The 17,072-nt window shown below is 38.2% G+C and overlaps 2 protein-coding genes across 2 annotated transcripts; both read left to right on the forward strand.

Moving 5' to 3' along the window:
- The first annotated feature begins 1,535 nt into the window (after positions 1 to 1,535).
- Positions 1,536 to 17,068, forward strand: LOC113762001 (DNA-binding protein SMUBP-2). The gene is made up of 7 exons (XM_027305229.1): positions 1,536 to 2,631; positions 2,789 to 3,097; positions 3,209 to 3,492; positions 4,620 to 5,651; positions 6,435 to 6,603; positions 16,243 to 16,400; positions 16,502 to 17,068. The coding sequence occupies exons 1-7, from the start codon at positions 1,806 to 1,808 to the stop codon at positions 16,742 to 16,744; spliced, it is 3,021 nt and encodes a 1,006-aa protein (XP_027161030.1). The 5' UTR covers positions 1,536 to 1,805; the 3' UTR covers positions 16,745 to 17,068.
- On the forward strand, positions 10,917 to 12,350 carry LOC113762002. Its single transcript, XM_027305230.1, has 2 exons — positions 10,917 to 11,780; positions 11,865 to 12,350. The coding sequence occupies exons 1-2, from the start codon at positions 10,932 to 10,934 to the stop codon at positions 12,270 to 12,272; spliced, it is 1,257 nt and encodes a 418-aa protein (XP_027161031.1). The 5' UTR covers positions 10,917 to 10,931; the 3' UTR covers positions 12,273 to 12,350.
- Positions 17,069 to 17,072: the final 4 nt, after the last annotated feature.

Below are 17,072 nucleotides of genomic sequence, written 5' to 3' on the forward strand. Positions count from 1 at the left end.
ATTCGTTTCTGATCCGTTTGCCATCCCTAATGGATGGTGAAAATATGGCCCAAAAATTCCTGCAACGATCAAAAAATTAGCTGTTGGACCTGTCGGACGTCCGAACCAATCATGTAAAACGTCCGATCCAATTGTTCTACGTTGGATCCTTGCGTTTGATAGAAAACGAAAATTTCAAGTTTCAACCATTTTTGTACTGAACGACCGATAAAAGGAATAAGTGTCCGATCGAAATGTCCAACGTATACTCACTGATTGTCGAATGTCCGATACTTTGTTTGCGTTTGATAGGTAGATTTCCCCTTTAATTCTTCGTGATTTGTTATCCTTCTGTTTTCATTTTGCAAGGCACATGTCCCTAAACATTTATCATATAAAAATATTAGTCCAAATCATCATTTTATTCCATCATCATCAAAATTAAGGATTGATCAACCTAAATTTTTAATTTTTCACTCCTATATGACATGCCTAATTGAAAAGAATTGACGAGTAATAAGTTACTTGAATTTTACGCATATTAAATCCTATTTCGATTATATTATGTGTTTAAAAATTATCTCTAATTTAAAATAATTTTGAAAAACAACTAATCTTTTCTTAACGATATCTGTTGTCTATCAAATTATTACAATGATTATATTATATGTTTAAAAATTATCTTTAATTTTAAAATAGTTTTAAAAAATAACTAATCTTAATTTAATGATATTTGTTTTCTACTAAATTATTACATAGAAGTATAGTAAAACATTTTTAAATCACATTATTGAAATCTTACATATCTCATAAATTACTTCCATTCACCACCATATCATTGATTAATATTCAAATGGTTCATTATCATCTCTTCTTAATTTTGAATTAACATAGTGTAAACAAGAGAATTAACTGTTACACCAATAAATTTACCAATATTATTAGAAGTTGAATATTCATTGATGAAGAAAAATGGATTAATGGATCTTTTCCTACTTAATAAGTATGAATATATAATTCTAGATTTATGGTCATTATAAAAGTTTAAATTATCTAAAAGAATATTTATAAAAAAGAATACCTATCAAATTTTGGATGTGGGATATATTGTTTGATGTATACTAGCATATTATAGTGAAAGTATGTAAATAAATTTTTAAAAATTAGTAAATAATTGAACATTTAAAATATATTAATTTTTTAAATTTAATATGAATAAATATATAGAATTATTATTAATTTTTATATTTAAATTATTCATTATTTGTATAAATTCATAATAAATAAATAAAAAAACCTTGATAAGTCACGATTAAAATTCTTAGGAAATATAAAATGCATACGTTCAACATAATGACACACAGCGCAGTTCACCTACAATGACACGAAAAAAAAACAAAAAAGAAAAGAAAAACAAAGGAAAACACACGACCACGTCGCTCAAAAGGGGCAGAATCGCAGGAGCCAATCAAAAGGATCTCGGGATCTCACGTTTTAACTGGGACCTGCTTCTACATGCCAATAGCGACCTCCCACTAGGCTGCCAACCTCACACGCAGCCAGCCTTTTTTCGGTTGTGGCGGTGCTGTTTCTGAATCGGAGATGACAACGATAAAAATCTCTAATGATATTGGAGCAGTCGTACAAATATTGTGACCGCTATTCGAATTCGAAGAAGAATAAAAAAAAACAAGTACGAGGCGCCTCCTTTCCACGCCCCGTGGAGACTGCCCATTCGCTGGGTTTGCATTGCCGTACTTGTGCTCCGAATTCATTAGTATTTATTGGGAGTTAAGACATGTGAATTGGGTTTAGGGCTGGGATAGATGGAAGCCTCCTGCATTTCCTGCCGAAGCATCTCCACCTTGGACTTGAAGCCACTTCAAAGACGCCCCAGTTTCTGCTGGCGCCGCTGCAATGACTTCCTTTTCCCCGCTCATCGTACCTTGGCTTCCACGTATCTGTTCGATGGCAATAATCTCGTCTTTTCTCATCCCCTCTCATTTGCCTCCCCATTTTCACGCTGCCCCCGGACCGGTTGTCGGCGCAGCACAACTTTCTGCGCCACCAATACAAAGAGAAAAAGAAGCCACCGTAAGAACAGGGGAGGAGGAAGAGCTGTTGCTGATGCTGACATTGCCGGGCTGAAAACCGGTGTAGGGCCTATTGAGATTGCGACCATTACGACTGTTGCTGAAGGTGACGGAGACAGGGTAAGGAGGCGAGAAGCACAGGGACCGAATGGGCAGGAAACATGTTCACCGGCTAACGTGCGTTCTCTGTATCAGAACGGTGATCCACTCGGGCGGAGAGATTTGGGTAAGTGCGTTGTTAGATGGATATGCCAAGGCATGAAAGCCATGGCTTCCGATTTTACCACTGCTGAGATGCAGGGGGAATTCTCTGAGGTCAGACAACGTATGGGACCAGGTTTGGCCTTCGTGATCCAGGCCCAGCCATACCTCAACGCCGTCCCCATGCCCCTTGGTCTCGAAGCCATCTGCCTCAAGGTCTGCACTCATTATCCCACCCTGTTCGATCATTTCCAGAGGGAGCTTAGAGACGTGCTTCAGGATCTCCAGCGGAAGTCGGTGCTTCAGGATTGGCGCCAAACTGAGTCTTGGAAGCTGCTAAAAGAATTAGCAAATTCTGGTTTTCTCTTACTACCTTCCATTGGTTTTTTATCATCATTAATGTTGCTCTTTTGGTTGTGGAGGGTTTTATTTTCCTGGGGTCGACCACAGTGTAGACGTCCAATTCAGGTTGCTTCCATTCCTTTTGATCTTCACATAGCATTGTCCATTTGCAGCTCAGCATAGAGCCATTGCCAGGAAGAATCCCCAGCCAAAGTCCGTGCCAGGGGTTTTAGGATTGGATCTCGAGAAGGTTCAAGCCATTCAGAATAGGATAGATGATTTCACCAAGCATATGTCGGATCTACTTTTGATCGAAAGGGATGCCGAATTGGAGTTTACACAAGAGGAGTTGAATGCTGTTCCTATGCCGGATGAGAATTCTGACGCTGCAAAGCCGATTGAATTTTTGGTTAGCCATGCCCAGGCTGAGCAAGAACTCTGTGATACTATCTGCAATCTGAATGCTGTTAGCACATCTACAGGTGACAGTCAATTTGTTTTCCGACAGGTTGTTGCCCAAGTTTTGCTCGTATCAAGTCAGCACTACTGCTTTAGGTTGTTTGATTCCTAACATTATCTAGTTGTGCATGCAGGATTAGGGGGAATGCATTTGGTGCTATTCAGAGCAGAGGGAAATCATAGATTACCTCCCACAACCCTATCTCCTGGAGACATGGTTTGCGTGCGAACGTGTGACAGTAGGGGTGCTGGTGCCACTTCTTGCATGCAAGGTTTTGTGAATAATTTAGGGGAAGATGGATGTAGCATCACTGTGGCCCTGGAATCCCGTTATGGTGATCCAACATTTTCTAAGCTCTTTGGCAAGAGCATCCGCATTGATCGTATCCAAGGTCTGGCCGATGCTGTCACATATGAGGTACTTGCTATAAAAGCTTCTTGTTTCTTTCTGAACCAGGAGATTTGTGCTACTGCTGGAACTCAAGTGGAACAATGAGAGTCATAGTATCTTCCATATGTCAGTTTCAATCTTCTTCAATTTTCTGAATTTTATGGATTATAAGCAACACAATATGATACTTAGGGAGATTAATTGTGAAAATCATGGCTGACCCTCATGACATATATGGATTTACAATACATCTTTTTAGGTTATCTGATTTTCCAATTGTTAGCCCATGTTTTAAACCGCATGCAAAAACTCTCTTCCCTTCCCTTTTTTTAATTTATTTTAACGCACCACTACCTTCTTCCTTCTTCTTTGCTGAGAATGTGCGTCATTGCTGTGCACAGCTATGTCTTCTCTTCAAATTTGCCATGAGAAGGCACATTGAACACGTCCTTTACAGCCACTTCACCTTCATTCTCTATGCACATGATTGTTCATTCAGTTTGTTTTTGATTAATATCAAAATCCTAAATTTATTCCATTCTCTTCCATTTTTCCCGAGAGTGCCCAAAAAAGCAAGGATGCATTCTTTATAATTGCTCAAGTCTTTTGTGTTTTTGTTCTGTCAAAGTTCACGCTTGCACTTGGGGATATATTAATGGGTGACCTTAGTTGTGCCATTTCTCAATTCTATCCATCTGCTTCGGGAGGAATGTCAGGAGTGTCCAGTATCCACTGGGACCTTCTGGGGACTTGTCTTCGAGGAGATAGGGATTCCGCTCACACAAATATGAGACTACCTGACTGGTTGCCAAATTGATTGGTTCAATCAGTTCGTGGCAATAGGGAGAAGCAATTAGAGTTTGCTGAGAATACAACCTTTCATAATTTGAACTGCTGCTGACTTTTTGATTTGCTTTTTGTTCTTCATTTTTCTCCACTTTTCTTTCTTTGCATTGATTATTACTCCAGGGAACTAGATGATATGGGGAAAACAGAAGTCGGTTAGGATTAAGTTGCCACATCTTGGCTTGCAGTAATCAACTTTACAGTTAGTTTGCCTGTAGCACCTGTCTTGGGCATTTTATTTAGCTATACCTAACAGAATTGAGATATGTACATTGTGGATCCTTATTTTGTCATTAGCTTCTTCGCAGCGTAATTGTGAAGCTCTGATGATGCTCCAGAAGAAAGGTTTGCAAAAAAGAAATCCATCAATAGCTGTTGTGACTACGCTATTTGGAGACAGCGAAGTTGTTAGATTGCTGGAAGAGAATCATTTAGTAGACTGGACTGAAGTGGAACTGAATGGCTTGTTAGATAGTAAATCATATGACGTCTCGCAGAGAAGAGCAATTGCATTGGGTCTAAACAGGAAGCGACCTGCGCTGATAATTCAAGGTCCTCCTGGGACTGGAAAAACAGGTTTGTTGAAAGAACTTATTCCCCTTGCGGTTAAACAAGGTGAAAGGGTGCTTGTAACAGCACCTACAAATTCAGCTGTTGACAACATGGTTGAAAAATTGTGTGATAGTGGGATCAAAATTGTTCGGGTCGGCAACCCAGTGCGAATATCTCAAGCAGTAGCTTCGAGATCTTTGGTTCAGATTGTTAACGCCAAACTTGCAGATTTTCAAGCAGAGATTGAGAGAAAGAAGTCCAATTTAAGAAAGGACCTTAAACATTGTTTAAAGGATGATTCTTTGGCTGCTGGCATACGTCAGCTCCTGAAGCAACTGGGAAAAACAATGAAGAAGAAGGAAAAGGAAACTGTTAGAGAAATTTTGTCTAGCGCTCAAGTAGTTCTTGCCACAAACACTGGGGCAGCTGATCCGCTCATTAGAAGGTTGGACACCTTTGATTTGGTTGTTATTGATGAAGCAGGTCAAGCCATTGAACCGTCTTGTTGGATACCAATTTTGCTAGGAAAACGATGTATTCTTGCTGGGGATCAGTGCCAGCTTGCTCCTGTTATTTTGTCTAGAAAAGCTGCTGAAGGGGGTCTTGGAATATCTCTTCTAGAACGAGCAGCAAGTTTGCACAAAGGGATTATGGTAACCAGGCTGACTGTACAGTACAGAATGAATAATGCAATAGCCAGCTGGGCTTCAAAAGAGATGTATGGTGGACTTTTGAAGTCTTCTTCAAGTGTCAGCAGTCATCTTCTTGTAGATTCACCCTTCGTCAAGGTATATTGGATTTTGGCAATATTTTTTCTTTACAATGGTTTTCGGCACAACAATATGAACTGATTAATGAATTTTATGATTGAATTGAGAGTTTGAAGCAAAAGAAGCAACCAAGTATAGGGTGATTTGTGTGATATGGAGCAAGTGTGGAACTTTACTTAATAACAATGGAACCTCAGAACGTGAAAATTTATTCATTGACCACATTTCTTTTTATTTGATTTTAATACTTCATTGCATTGCATTAAGATGCGTCTGATGTAAAAGTAACTAGATGCTAATTTCACCTTAAAGATATCACGTCTGTTCAAACACGCTGGTAATGCAAAAGGAGTGCTTAAATGGGTGCTTCACAGGCTTACTAATCTCTAATGAGCTACATATAAGATGATGTGATGCGTACACATACGTATCATAAACTTGGACATGCAAGGCTCACAGATGTGTATGTTTCTATGTAGTACTTGCAAAAGCTTGGAAATAGTCAATTTTGTTCAGTGATAATGACAATATTTTGGTATATTCATCTGAACGAAAAAGTACCCATTTATTCTTCTATGCTAATTGCCAAATGCCTGGACGTTTTCTTCAGTCTTCTTTCCAAGACCAGAGCTAATGTGCTGCAGTATAAATTACAAAAATATAGGTTCTCCTTGTTAAAGGGTTCAAATGATATTATCAATTTACAGTTAAACAAATATAGTTCCTACACAGTTTCATGCCTATTGGCTGTTCCACTCAAAGCCTAGAAATTATGTTAACATTCCTTATGCTGAAATGCAGCCCACATGGATAACACAGTGCCCTTTGCTTTTGCTTGACACAAGAATGCCTCATGGAAGTTTATCAATTGGTTGTGAAGAGCACTTGGATCCTGCTGGCACAGGCTCTTTTTTTAATGAGGGGGAAGCAGACATCGTTGTGCAACATGTCTATTCTTTGATTAACGCTGGTACTTGCCTCCAGTCTTTTTACTCTATCTACTTGTGCAGTTCTTTTATATTTGTTATTTTTCTTGGAACCACTTCAGAAGGAAACTGATTATCTCAAAATGTTCAACTTGCCTACATCAGTTACATGACTTTCATTAATTTGGAAAAACTTGAATTCAGTACAAGTCCAGCGAAACAACGAACTTCCTACCTGATTTTTGTCAAGCCACTGAATGTTTACTTCCATCTGTCGAGGACAGAGTGAGCAAAAAGTATTGGATTCTTGGTCCTATATATTATTGGTATCCTGGCAAAAACATTTTGCAGATGGTAAGCTGTTTTTAGCTGTTTGGAACTTGGAGAAATAGTTGCAGGAATATATTCCTGAAATATCTTTAAAAAAAAATGGAGTTTGTGTGATCCTGGTTTGAAAAAGTGACAAATCTGTGAGAGTCCAACCAGTGACTCCCTACACCCCAAGTGCATAAGTGGCTATGGCAGATATCATGTATATCACCCTAAACCAAAAACAGAAAAGGATTCTGCCTTTAAACTGTCATCTTGCTTTCAAAGTTCAACCTGCATTTTTTTATAATTATGTCTATTACCTCAAATAAACTAATTAGGCAATTCTGGCTTTTTATTTTGCTTAAAAGAATTGTGAAAGAGGAAAACAACTAAACCTTGTTGGATTACTTGCCATGCTGAATTTGACTGGCTTGAATATTGGATGTAGATGTATTACTAGCATGTTGTTTGTATGTTGAATTGAATGCTTGGTCATAAGCGTGTGCATCAGTACAATTAAACTGGTGCTATCAGTTGTTTGAGCTCCAAAATCTTGTACGTAATTTGCTTTCCTAATTCAGCCAAATCTAGTTTCATTTTGATTCCAATCCAATTCGAAACCAATATGAAAGCAGCACGAATTGTTTTCACCACAAGAAAATATACATGTAAATAAAACTCCTATCCTACATTCATATGTATCACTTATATTTCTCAATAGTTTGATTGTAATCTACAATATAACTTCATTTACTCATAATTTGTTATGCTTTATGGTTGTAATCTATGTATATGTACAGAAGACACTAAAACATACATATGAATATAATCACATATACCATGTGTAATTGCAATTTACAAATACAATCAAATTTCAATGTTACTAGCCTAGGTTGATATGGTATGCAAATATGTTTCTCTATACTGAAATAAGGCTAAAAAAATATGTGATACATTAAATATGTTCTTTTTTAGTCATATATTAATACGGGATTAATAGTTGATATACTCTATCATACTGCCTATGATGTTTATACAATATAGCACTACTACTTTAGTCAGATTATGCATGAAAACTTTATAGATAACATGATTTGTAATTCATAGACATACAATCATATTATGATGGATAACTGGATATAATAGACAAAAACACAATTATAGTATATGGTGATGGATATCAGGATACATAACAAATAGGGCAAAAAACCTGGGCGGCCATTAAACTTTTCTCAACATCATGTTTTGACCATCGAACTATTTTTTGTCAATTATTGACCACTAAACAACTTAATCAGTCCACCCGTGCCCATTTCGTCGGTAATGGCTGTTAATTTCTGAAATTAGCATTACACGCGGCAAATCACAGGGGCAATTTTGTCCGTCAATCCACTGACCGTTCCCTTACATTAATACATCAACTGAAAAGAAAAAAAGAGCGATAGAAACAAGTCAATCAAACAAACTGAAGTTTTCAAAATCGTTGTAGGAAGATCGAAGAGAAGGGTTTTGAAGATCGAAGAGAAGGGAAAATCGTGGTGAATCTATGGAGTGGATCATCAGGAGAAGAGACGTCGACATTGATCCATATGAAATTTACGGTAAGTTATTTTTCGGAGAAAATCATGTGAATGAACTGAAACTATACTTTAAACTAAATGTAATGGGTGTATTACTCAAGTTTGTGTCTGAAATCGAAGGTGCTTATTTGTGGGTTGTGAATATGTAGCAGCATTATGGGGTTTAAATGTTAGGGTTTTCATCCAACTGCCGGTTGTAAAAGTGGAAAATTTTGAAATAAACAAGTGTTTTTTTCAGCCTTGTTTTTTCAAATGAAGTGATTCCTTTTTTTTTTCCCATTTCATTGCAGTGCCTAATTCTGAACTATTCAGTATTAGAATGTTTCATGGTGGTAGATTTAGTGGGCGTCAGTATAAAACATACGTTGGTGGTGAAATAGATTATGTTGATGCATGTGATGCGGAGAGAATGTCTGTCCATGAGATAAATGAGATGGTTCAGGATTTAGGACATAATGGTACAATGCTTTACTATTACTTAGAACCTGGGAGTGATTTGAATAAGGGATTAAGAGAGTTACAAGGAGATGCAGATATAGTGGCAATGTGCAAATGGGCGTACGAGCACAAACTGATAGATGTTTATTGTGACCATAGGCCTTTACATGAAATTCTTGACATCCAGTCACATTCCCCACTGTTAGGTAGTAAGAAAAAAACAGGGGTTGTAATTGAAGAAATTGATGAACATGGTAGTGTAGTTGTAGATGAACATGGCAGTGGAGTTGTAGAACTTGATAAACAATTGGTGGTTAGAAAAAACCTGTTTGGTAGCTCTTTTGTTAGTACAAATATGACTGCCCCTGGAGCAGCAATGGGAGGTACAAGTAGAGGTGAAGGTGTAAGAGTAAGTGTTGTCATTGAGGGAGAAGCTAGTGGGACTGGTGTAAAGAGTAGGAGTCAAGGAGATAAAACTGATGTGAATGCAAGGGCAGGTGAAGAAGATAATAAAGATGACAGCAGCTCAGAAGGGGAGCATTTCACTGATGACGAAGAGTTTTGCAAAGATGATCAAATGCTTGGGAGTGAGAAACCAACTCCCACAGTTGAAATATCCCCTCCTGTTATGAGGAGAACTACTGAATCTATACTCCATGAGAGCCAAGATGTAAATGGCTTGGAAAGTGGTACACATGGAGATGGTCAACATGATGTCCAAGCTGAAAAACAATCACAGGCAACTAAAGGATCATCTGGTGGCAGTAAGAGAGCAAAGAAAAAGTATCCTAGAAAAACAACAAGAGGAAAAAGAAAGAGATCAGCAAGAAGGGAGAAGACATCATCAGCACAGGCTGTTAATAACACATCATCACAGGAAGCTGCTGAGGAAATGGAAGAAGCTGCTGATGAAGATGTGTTGCATGACAACATGATGGAGGATGACCTGCATAGCATTGATGGTTCTTCTGATGAAGATGATGAAGTGCAGAAGGGAATCAAATATGTTGACTTCAATGCTGAAAAGGACATGAGAAATCCACATTTCCAGGTTGGGATGCGATTTGCATCATCAGCTGAGTTTAAGGCCGCAATGCAGAATTATTCTATTGCTAATGGTAAACCTGTTTGGTACTACACTAATGAGGAATTGAGAGTAAGAGTAAGGTGCAAGGATCCATGCAACTGGGAGTGTTATGCTTCTCAAGAGAAAGCAATTGGGCCGAATGATTTGGTGATTAAGACCCTTTATGATGTACACTCAAACTGCAGTCATGCCTGGAAAAATAAAATGATGACTGCTAAATGGGTTGCTGAGAGATATGAGGACAAAATTAGGGCCAATATGAACATTCCAGTCCATGCTTTAAGGCAGACAGTGCATGAGGAGTACAAGATACAAATATCGAAAACAATAGCCAGAAATGCTAGAGGTATAGCTGTTGACAGAATCAAAGGTTGTGCAGTCGAACAGTATAAGCATATATGGGAATATTGTGAGGAGATTAAGAAGACTCATACTAATTCTACCATGGTGGTCGAGTTCACTCCATTTAGAGATCCAGGTTCGAATCCTAGGTTCATGAGACTGTACTGTTGTTTAGGTGCACTAAAAGAAGGATTCAAAATGTGTAGACCTGTGATTGGACTTGATGGCTGCCATATAAAAGGGCCTTACCCTGGTCAACTGTTATCAGCAGTGGCAGTTGATCCCAACAATGGTTGGTGGCCTATTGCTTGGGCCATAGTGGAGAAGGAAGCTACAATACAGTGGAAATGGTTCTTACAACTTCTCCAAGCAGATCTGGAAATAGATAATCAGTGTCACTACACTTTCATCTCTGATCAACAAAAGGTATGGATCTTATTATCCAACATTTGATGTGAGACTTGTGGCTGCTTGAACCAATAATTCATTTGTTTTTGTGCAGGGATTGGACAGAGCATTATCCGAGGTGCTACCCAACTCTGAGCATAGATATTGTGTGCAGCATATGTATCAAAATTTCAAGAAGAAACATCCTGGAAAGGCACTTAAAGGGATGCTGTGGGCGATAGCTAGGAGCAGCACAATTGAGATGTACAAGAAAGCTGTTGAGGACTTGAAAGAGTATGACAATGAAGCATACAAGTGGGTGGAGAAGGCTCCTCATCCGATGCATTGGTGTAAGGCTTACTTTTCTCCTCACACTAAATGTGACATGATTGTCAATAATCTGTGCGAATCTTTCAATTCACATATACTAGAGGCCAGGGATAAACCAATTATATCTTGCTTGGAGAATATTAGAGAACTGATGATGGAAAGAATTCAAAAAAGAAAGGCTGCCATGACTAGATATCCACACTCAACTGGTCCTCTGATCAGAAAAATTGTTGAGGACAGAATTGAAGAATCTTTCCAGTGGTTCCCACAGTTCAATGGGATTGATGGTTATCAGGTAAAAGGTCCAAGAAATTCCCAGTTTGCTGTGAATTTGAGAATGAAGAGTTGCACTTGTCGAATCTGGGAATTATCTGGCTTACCTTGTACCCATGCCATTGCAGCAATAAAGCAAACTGAGGATGATCCACATGAAATGATTGTGGAATATTACTACAAGAGCTTATTTTTACAGATTTATAATAATGTCTTACAACCCATCAGCAGCCAAGTACTGTGGCCTGAGTCCAGCATGCTTCAACTTGATCCTCCAATTCCCACTGTCCAGCCTGGGAGGCCAAAAAAGGCAAGGAGAAGAGATGAGACAGAAGGGAAGAACCATGGAAGAAAACTTAGAAAAAATGTCACTATGCATTGCAGAAAATGTGGTAAAACAGGGCACAATGCTGCAACATGCAAAGAGGTGACTGAGCACCAACAATCTGGCCAGCCAAAGAAGAAAAAACATGTGAGTATACATACAGTTCAATGTATTTCAAATGTCATATAGTATACATACATATAGTCTCTAATCAACTGGCATTTGTATAAGGTTTCTAGAAGAAAACAGCAAGCAAAAGTAGTCCAGTCACAAGGTATAGAGACCCAAGGGCTACAGCAACAGGAAACTCCATTAGCTAGCCAACCAAGCCAACCAATCGCATCTGCAACTCAGCAATCAGATCTAATGTCCCAACACCCAACTCCACCACTTCAACAGCCAATACCAGTAGTTCAGCAACCAGATCCAGCAGCTACAAGTTCTAGATCTGGCATGAAATTCAACAGAAATGGTAAACGGCCCTTGACTGATGCTGACAAAGGGATGATTAATGCTAATTATGCCTACTTGGGAAAGGAACCACCCTTCAAGGTTGGTAGGTGGAGGGGTAGAAGAGGTGCAAATGCTGGTAGATCTAGATCTAGATCTACAAGAGGCAGAAGTGCAGGTGCAAGTTAGATGGAATTGGATACAGTTTTAGATGTGATCCGAGATGTTGATGATGGTGACTGATATGTACATAAGTCTTTTGACTTATAATAGTTTATTTAAGTTGATGGGATCCACTTCATGTTGATAGTGGATGGCTTTTGTTTTGTTATGGTGGATGCCTTTTGTTTTTCATCCACTATCTTTTTGCTTATTCAACAGAAAGCTGTGTATTTTTGCAAATTGGAAACTTTTCTAGTTGGTTTTATCTAATGGAAATGGTCCTTTTGTCTTAATTTTCTGTGTTATAATGCCGCATTCATCAGAAACTACAAAAAACTTGCATCCATTCATTCAGTAAAAAGTAACACAATTACAGTAGGGATTCCATTACATAAGAAAGCAAACCAATGAAAAAATCACTACAAAATACAACATGGGAATCTTTGGTCTGCTATTGCTACGGACACTACCACCAAAAGCTGTCTCCACTCAACCTTACTACTCTCATTTCATCACAATCACCCAACAACATTAACTATCCCTTGATGGCCAACATATGGTCACTCTTAATAACAGTCTTCAGATAGCAGCAAAAACAATACAGCAATAGAAATGCCCATGTACCGAGAAGAGCTCTTTTGAGATAGTGCTCTCTGGTCTTGTACTTTTTCACTTCACCCTCCAATTTTGCAACTTTAAGTTCCAATTTTTGAGCTTTATTTTCCCATCTTCTTGCTGAAGTTTCTAATTCCTCCATATTACTTTCCATTCTATTCATTCTTCGCAGCAAACCAGGAATCACTTGAGTTGATCTTTCGCACATTGTTGGATCATACCATTCCCAAAAACCACATCCCTCATCCTGCAATTTACATTTTCCAAGACTAAATCCTCTTGTTATAACATTTCCATTACAAATCTAACATCTTACCTCTCAAAGATCTTACCTCTCCTAAAGTGCAGACCACAAATCTTCTTGCTGGGTTCCAATTTGTCCATGAGGTCTTCACCATTGCTGTTAATCCGCAGGAGCATCTAGGTATGGGTTTAGGAGAGCGTCTCGACATTCTTTGGCTTCTTCGATTTCTGACACAGGATTTAGGGCTGGAAATTGAGTCCCAATTGTTTCCTCCACAAGACCAGACACTTCAGTTTGTTTGATTGGCTTGTTTCTACCGCTCTTTTTTTCTTTTCAGTTGATGTATTAATGTAAGGGAACGGTCAGTGGATTGACGGACAAAATTGCCCCTGTGGTTTGCCGCGTGTAATGCTAATTTCAGAAATTAACAGCCATTACCGACGAAATGGGCACGGGTGGACTGATTAAGTTGTTTAGTGGTCAATAATTGACAAAAAATAGTTCGATGGTCAAAACATGATGTTGAGAAAAGTTTAATGGCCGCCCAGGTTTTTTGCCCTAACAAATAATACGTGACTAACTAGTCTAACTTAGACATTTAGAAATGCATATGTAGCATGAAGGTAGCTGAATTGGTAACAGTAATGCGTTACCCTACTTTGATATACCATGTTTGAGTTCGAAATTAGGCGCACCAGATTGGGAAAATCCCTTACCAATTCTGTACCTACTTCAAATTCAACAAATGTGGTGTGCGGTGGGAATTATTCACCAACCTAATTATCGAATTACCAAATTCATTTCAAATTGGTCGGTAATCTGGTGTGCACTGAATATGCTCGCCCCTACTTGGCTGGGTGCCCATTTATACCAAAAGCTTTGGAGCACTTTCCTTCTCTAAAGATATCAATGCTAGGGCTGACACTTTATGGACAATCAGTTAACAGTGATCATAAATGTTGGCTGCATGCAGATAAAACTTTGCTTTTTTTAGATAATGATGCCTACGCCTAGCCTTTCATTGACCATGCCATGCTGTAACTGGAGGTCTCAATTTTGACCTGTACACACTCACTATAGTGTCTCGGTTGCTCTTTAAGTTGTGGCTGGTCTTTGTTGGAGACACACTATCACTGTTTAATCTAATCAAAGATGCTTAACCTACATAAACTTTAGGGTTAATTCCAATAAACCCCCTTTAAAATTACCATTTTCTCACATTGATCTCCTGAAGGTTGAATTGCATCAGTCCACCGGTATAATATTACAATATTTCCAATTATGTGCAATCCTGTTGGACAGTCCACTTAATGGCTGATTGGGTCATGTGTACTTCACAGGATGCTGTCAAGTGGCTGAACCATTCCCACAATTATCAGTAGCTGACATGGTCAGAAAATTATATAAATGAAGTGACCAATTTGTCGCTTTTTGTTAGCGAGAGACTAACCCGCCATTAAATTGCTTGGCAACCTAAAGAATTGTATCAGTTGCCGTCTTATCATTTCAAGCATTATGATGGTGGGTTTGTCACTCGAGTATTTTGATGAATTGATTAAATGATTCACATATATTGTTAAAAGTCATGTCACCCTGAGGGGCCTTTTCTATAATATAGAGAAATTTTTAGAGAGTCTAGATGGAGTCAACCCTAATAAATTTTATCATTATTCAAGTCTGATATGTTGAGTATTTTTTCTTGGAGTAGCAGTAGCACATAAGGGCAGCACCGGACAAAGTTTAAATCTCTGTTCATATTGTGTGTAATCTGAATAAGAAATGGCAGAAACAAGTAAGGAGTAGTAACTACATGACTAGAACATGGTTGTTCTCAAATTGTTCAGGATCACAACATAGTAACTGTGATTGGACTACTAATTCTTGTTAATATTTCCCAAATTGGAGTGGTTTTCTTGAGATTAAAAAACTTAGGCAAAAAAGAAGAAGAAGAAGAAGAAGTCAGACAATAGAAGAAACCGGAAACTAGCAAGAAGAGGAGGAAAGTAGCATTGACAAATTTGGACAACTAAAACCTTATTGTGTTTTCATCTCTTGCCTCCATGGTGATAACATTGTACAGCAATCTGGCTGCAGAAGTTTTGAACTATTATTAGATAAATCATGCATTTTGGTTTAGGTTGATGCGTACTAGGTGAAAATGGTACAAGGAATGGGTCAAATGAATCCCTACCTTTTGGAGTTAGATGCGCTTAAAGTGGTTGATTAGACAAACAATATCGAGGCTTGATCAAGGTTTGGGGTTAAACATTTTAGACATCCTTCCTGTTTTGGGTTACATTAGCGATACACAACATTTGGAAGTAGTTTAGATGATTCCAAAACCAAAAAAGCCCTTCAATTAATTAACTATGATGGAAGATATTGCTGTGAATCTGCAGTTTTCTTCACTTGAAACAATATATGGTGCTTGAAAATCTGTACAATGCTAGTTCTAATCGAGTTCACGTAGCTAGTTTTTTCATCCAGAAAAGCCCAACGTTCTGCTCTTTCAGATTTTTGGTCTTGAATTATATGACGTGGTTCTCAGCTTCCTCACTTGTGTGATCTTTCCTGTTTGTGACTTTATTTGGGTTACTAATTCAATAGCTAGACAGACTTGCATAGAATCCTTTTTCCTCAGAATAACAAAGAATTTAGAAGATAGAGAGCTCCTTCCACCAACAAAAAAGGGAAAAAAAAAAAAAGGACCCTCTGTATAGCAAATGAAGCCAGCTAATTCATGATTGAACATCTGTATAGTAGCCCAAAGAAAAAATACCTGATTTAATAAGTGCTTTTTTTTAGCAGAGAATATTTTATGAACTCCCTAAAAATTGTCCTTTCAGATCTCGCTAGATGTGTGACACACACGAAAAGCGGATTTCATGTTGAACAGAGCCTATCTGTCACGCATGTAAATTAATTCTTACAGTGTCAGGATAAGAAAAGTTACACGTTATTTAAAATTCTACTCCTTTATATTAGATCTTGGAAGAATAAAGACAAGACTCATCTATTGGAAAACTAAGAACTGTCGTAAGAATCTGTAAACATCAGTTTCATCTCTTATTTACTGGTGAAAAAAATCTACTGTATACCAAATTTCGAGCACATCTCATTTTCAATGTTGTTATGCAGGTGTTAGTCCAACAGCCATTGCTGTGCAGTCCCCATATGTTGCCCAAGTGCAGCTACTAAGGGACAGGCTTGATGAGGTTCCTGAGGCAGCGGGTGTTGATGTTGCAACCATTGATAGCTTCCAAGGCCGGGAATCAGATGCCGTCATAATATCCATGGTATCCACTTAAAAAGTCATTTAAATATTTCTTTATTGACCTTTTGTTGAGTTTTAAATGGTCCAGACTATTGAAATGTTGTTATACTTTACATGCTTTAGGTGCGCTCAAACAACTTGGGCGCTGTTGGCTTTTTAGGGGATAGCCGGCGAATGAATGTTGCTATAACAAGAGCGCGCAAACATGTTGCCGTCATTTGTGATAGCTCAACAATATGTCATAACCCTTTCTTGGCCAGATTGCTACGGCATATCAGATATTTTGGTAGAGTGAAGCACACCGAGCCTGGGAGTTTTGGGGGATCTGGCATTGCCATGAATCCCATATTACCTTCATTTGGTTGAATGTTCGGGGCTGATCAGCGTATGCAAAACATTCTACCTATTTGACAAAAGATTACAATCCCTTTGCAGCAAAGTTGCTTATTCTTGTATATGAAGGTGCGCCAATTGTTGATGCTTGTATATATGATAACCAAGTAGATTTTCGTAGATGATTTATTGTTGACGACACGTACTTCTTCGCTTTGTAATTTAAAGCTGTTTACACATGCATCTATCCAAAATTGGATCATTCTACATTTGAACAGACTTCAAGGCTATGGATATAATAGCTCAGTGTCTGCGTAATTAACAACTACTGAGGATGGTAAGAGAAAAATTGAAGTATTAA

Source organism: Coffea eugenioides, chromosome 2 (genome assembly GCF_003713205.1).
Source record: "Coffea eugenioides isolate CCC68of chromosome 2, Ceug_1.0, whole genome shotgun sequence".
NCBI classification, from domain to species: Eukaryota; Viridiplantae; Streptophyta; class Magnoliopsida; order Gentianales; family Rubiaceae; genus Coffea; species Coffea eugenioides.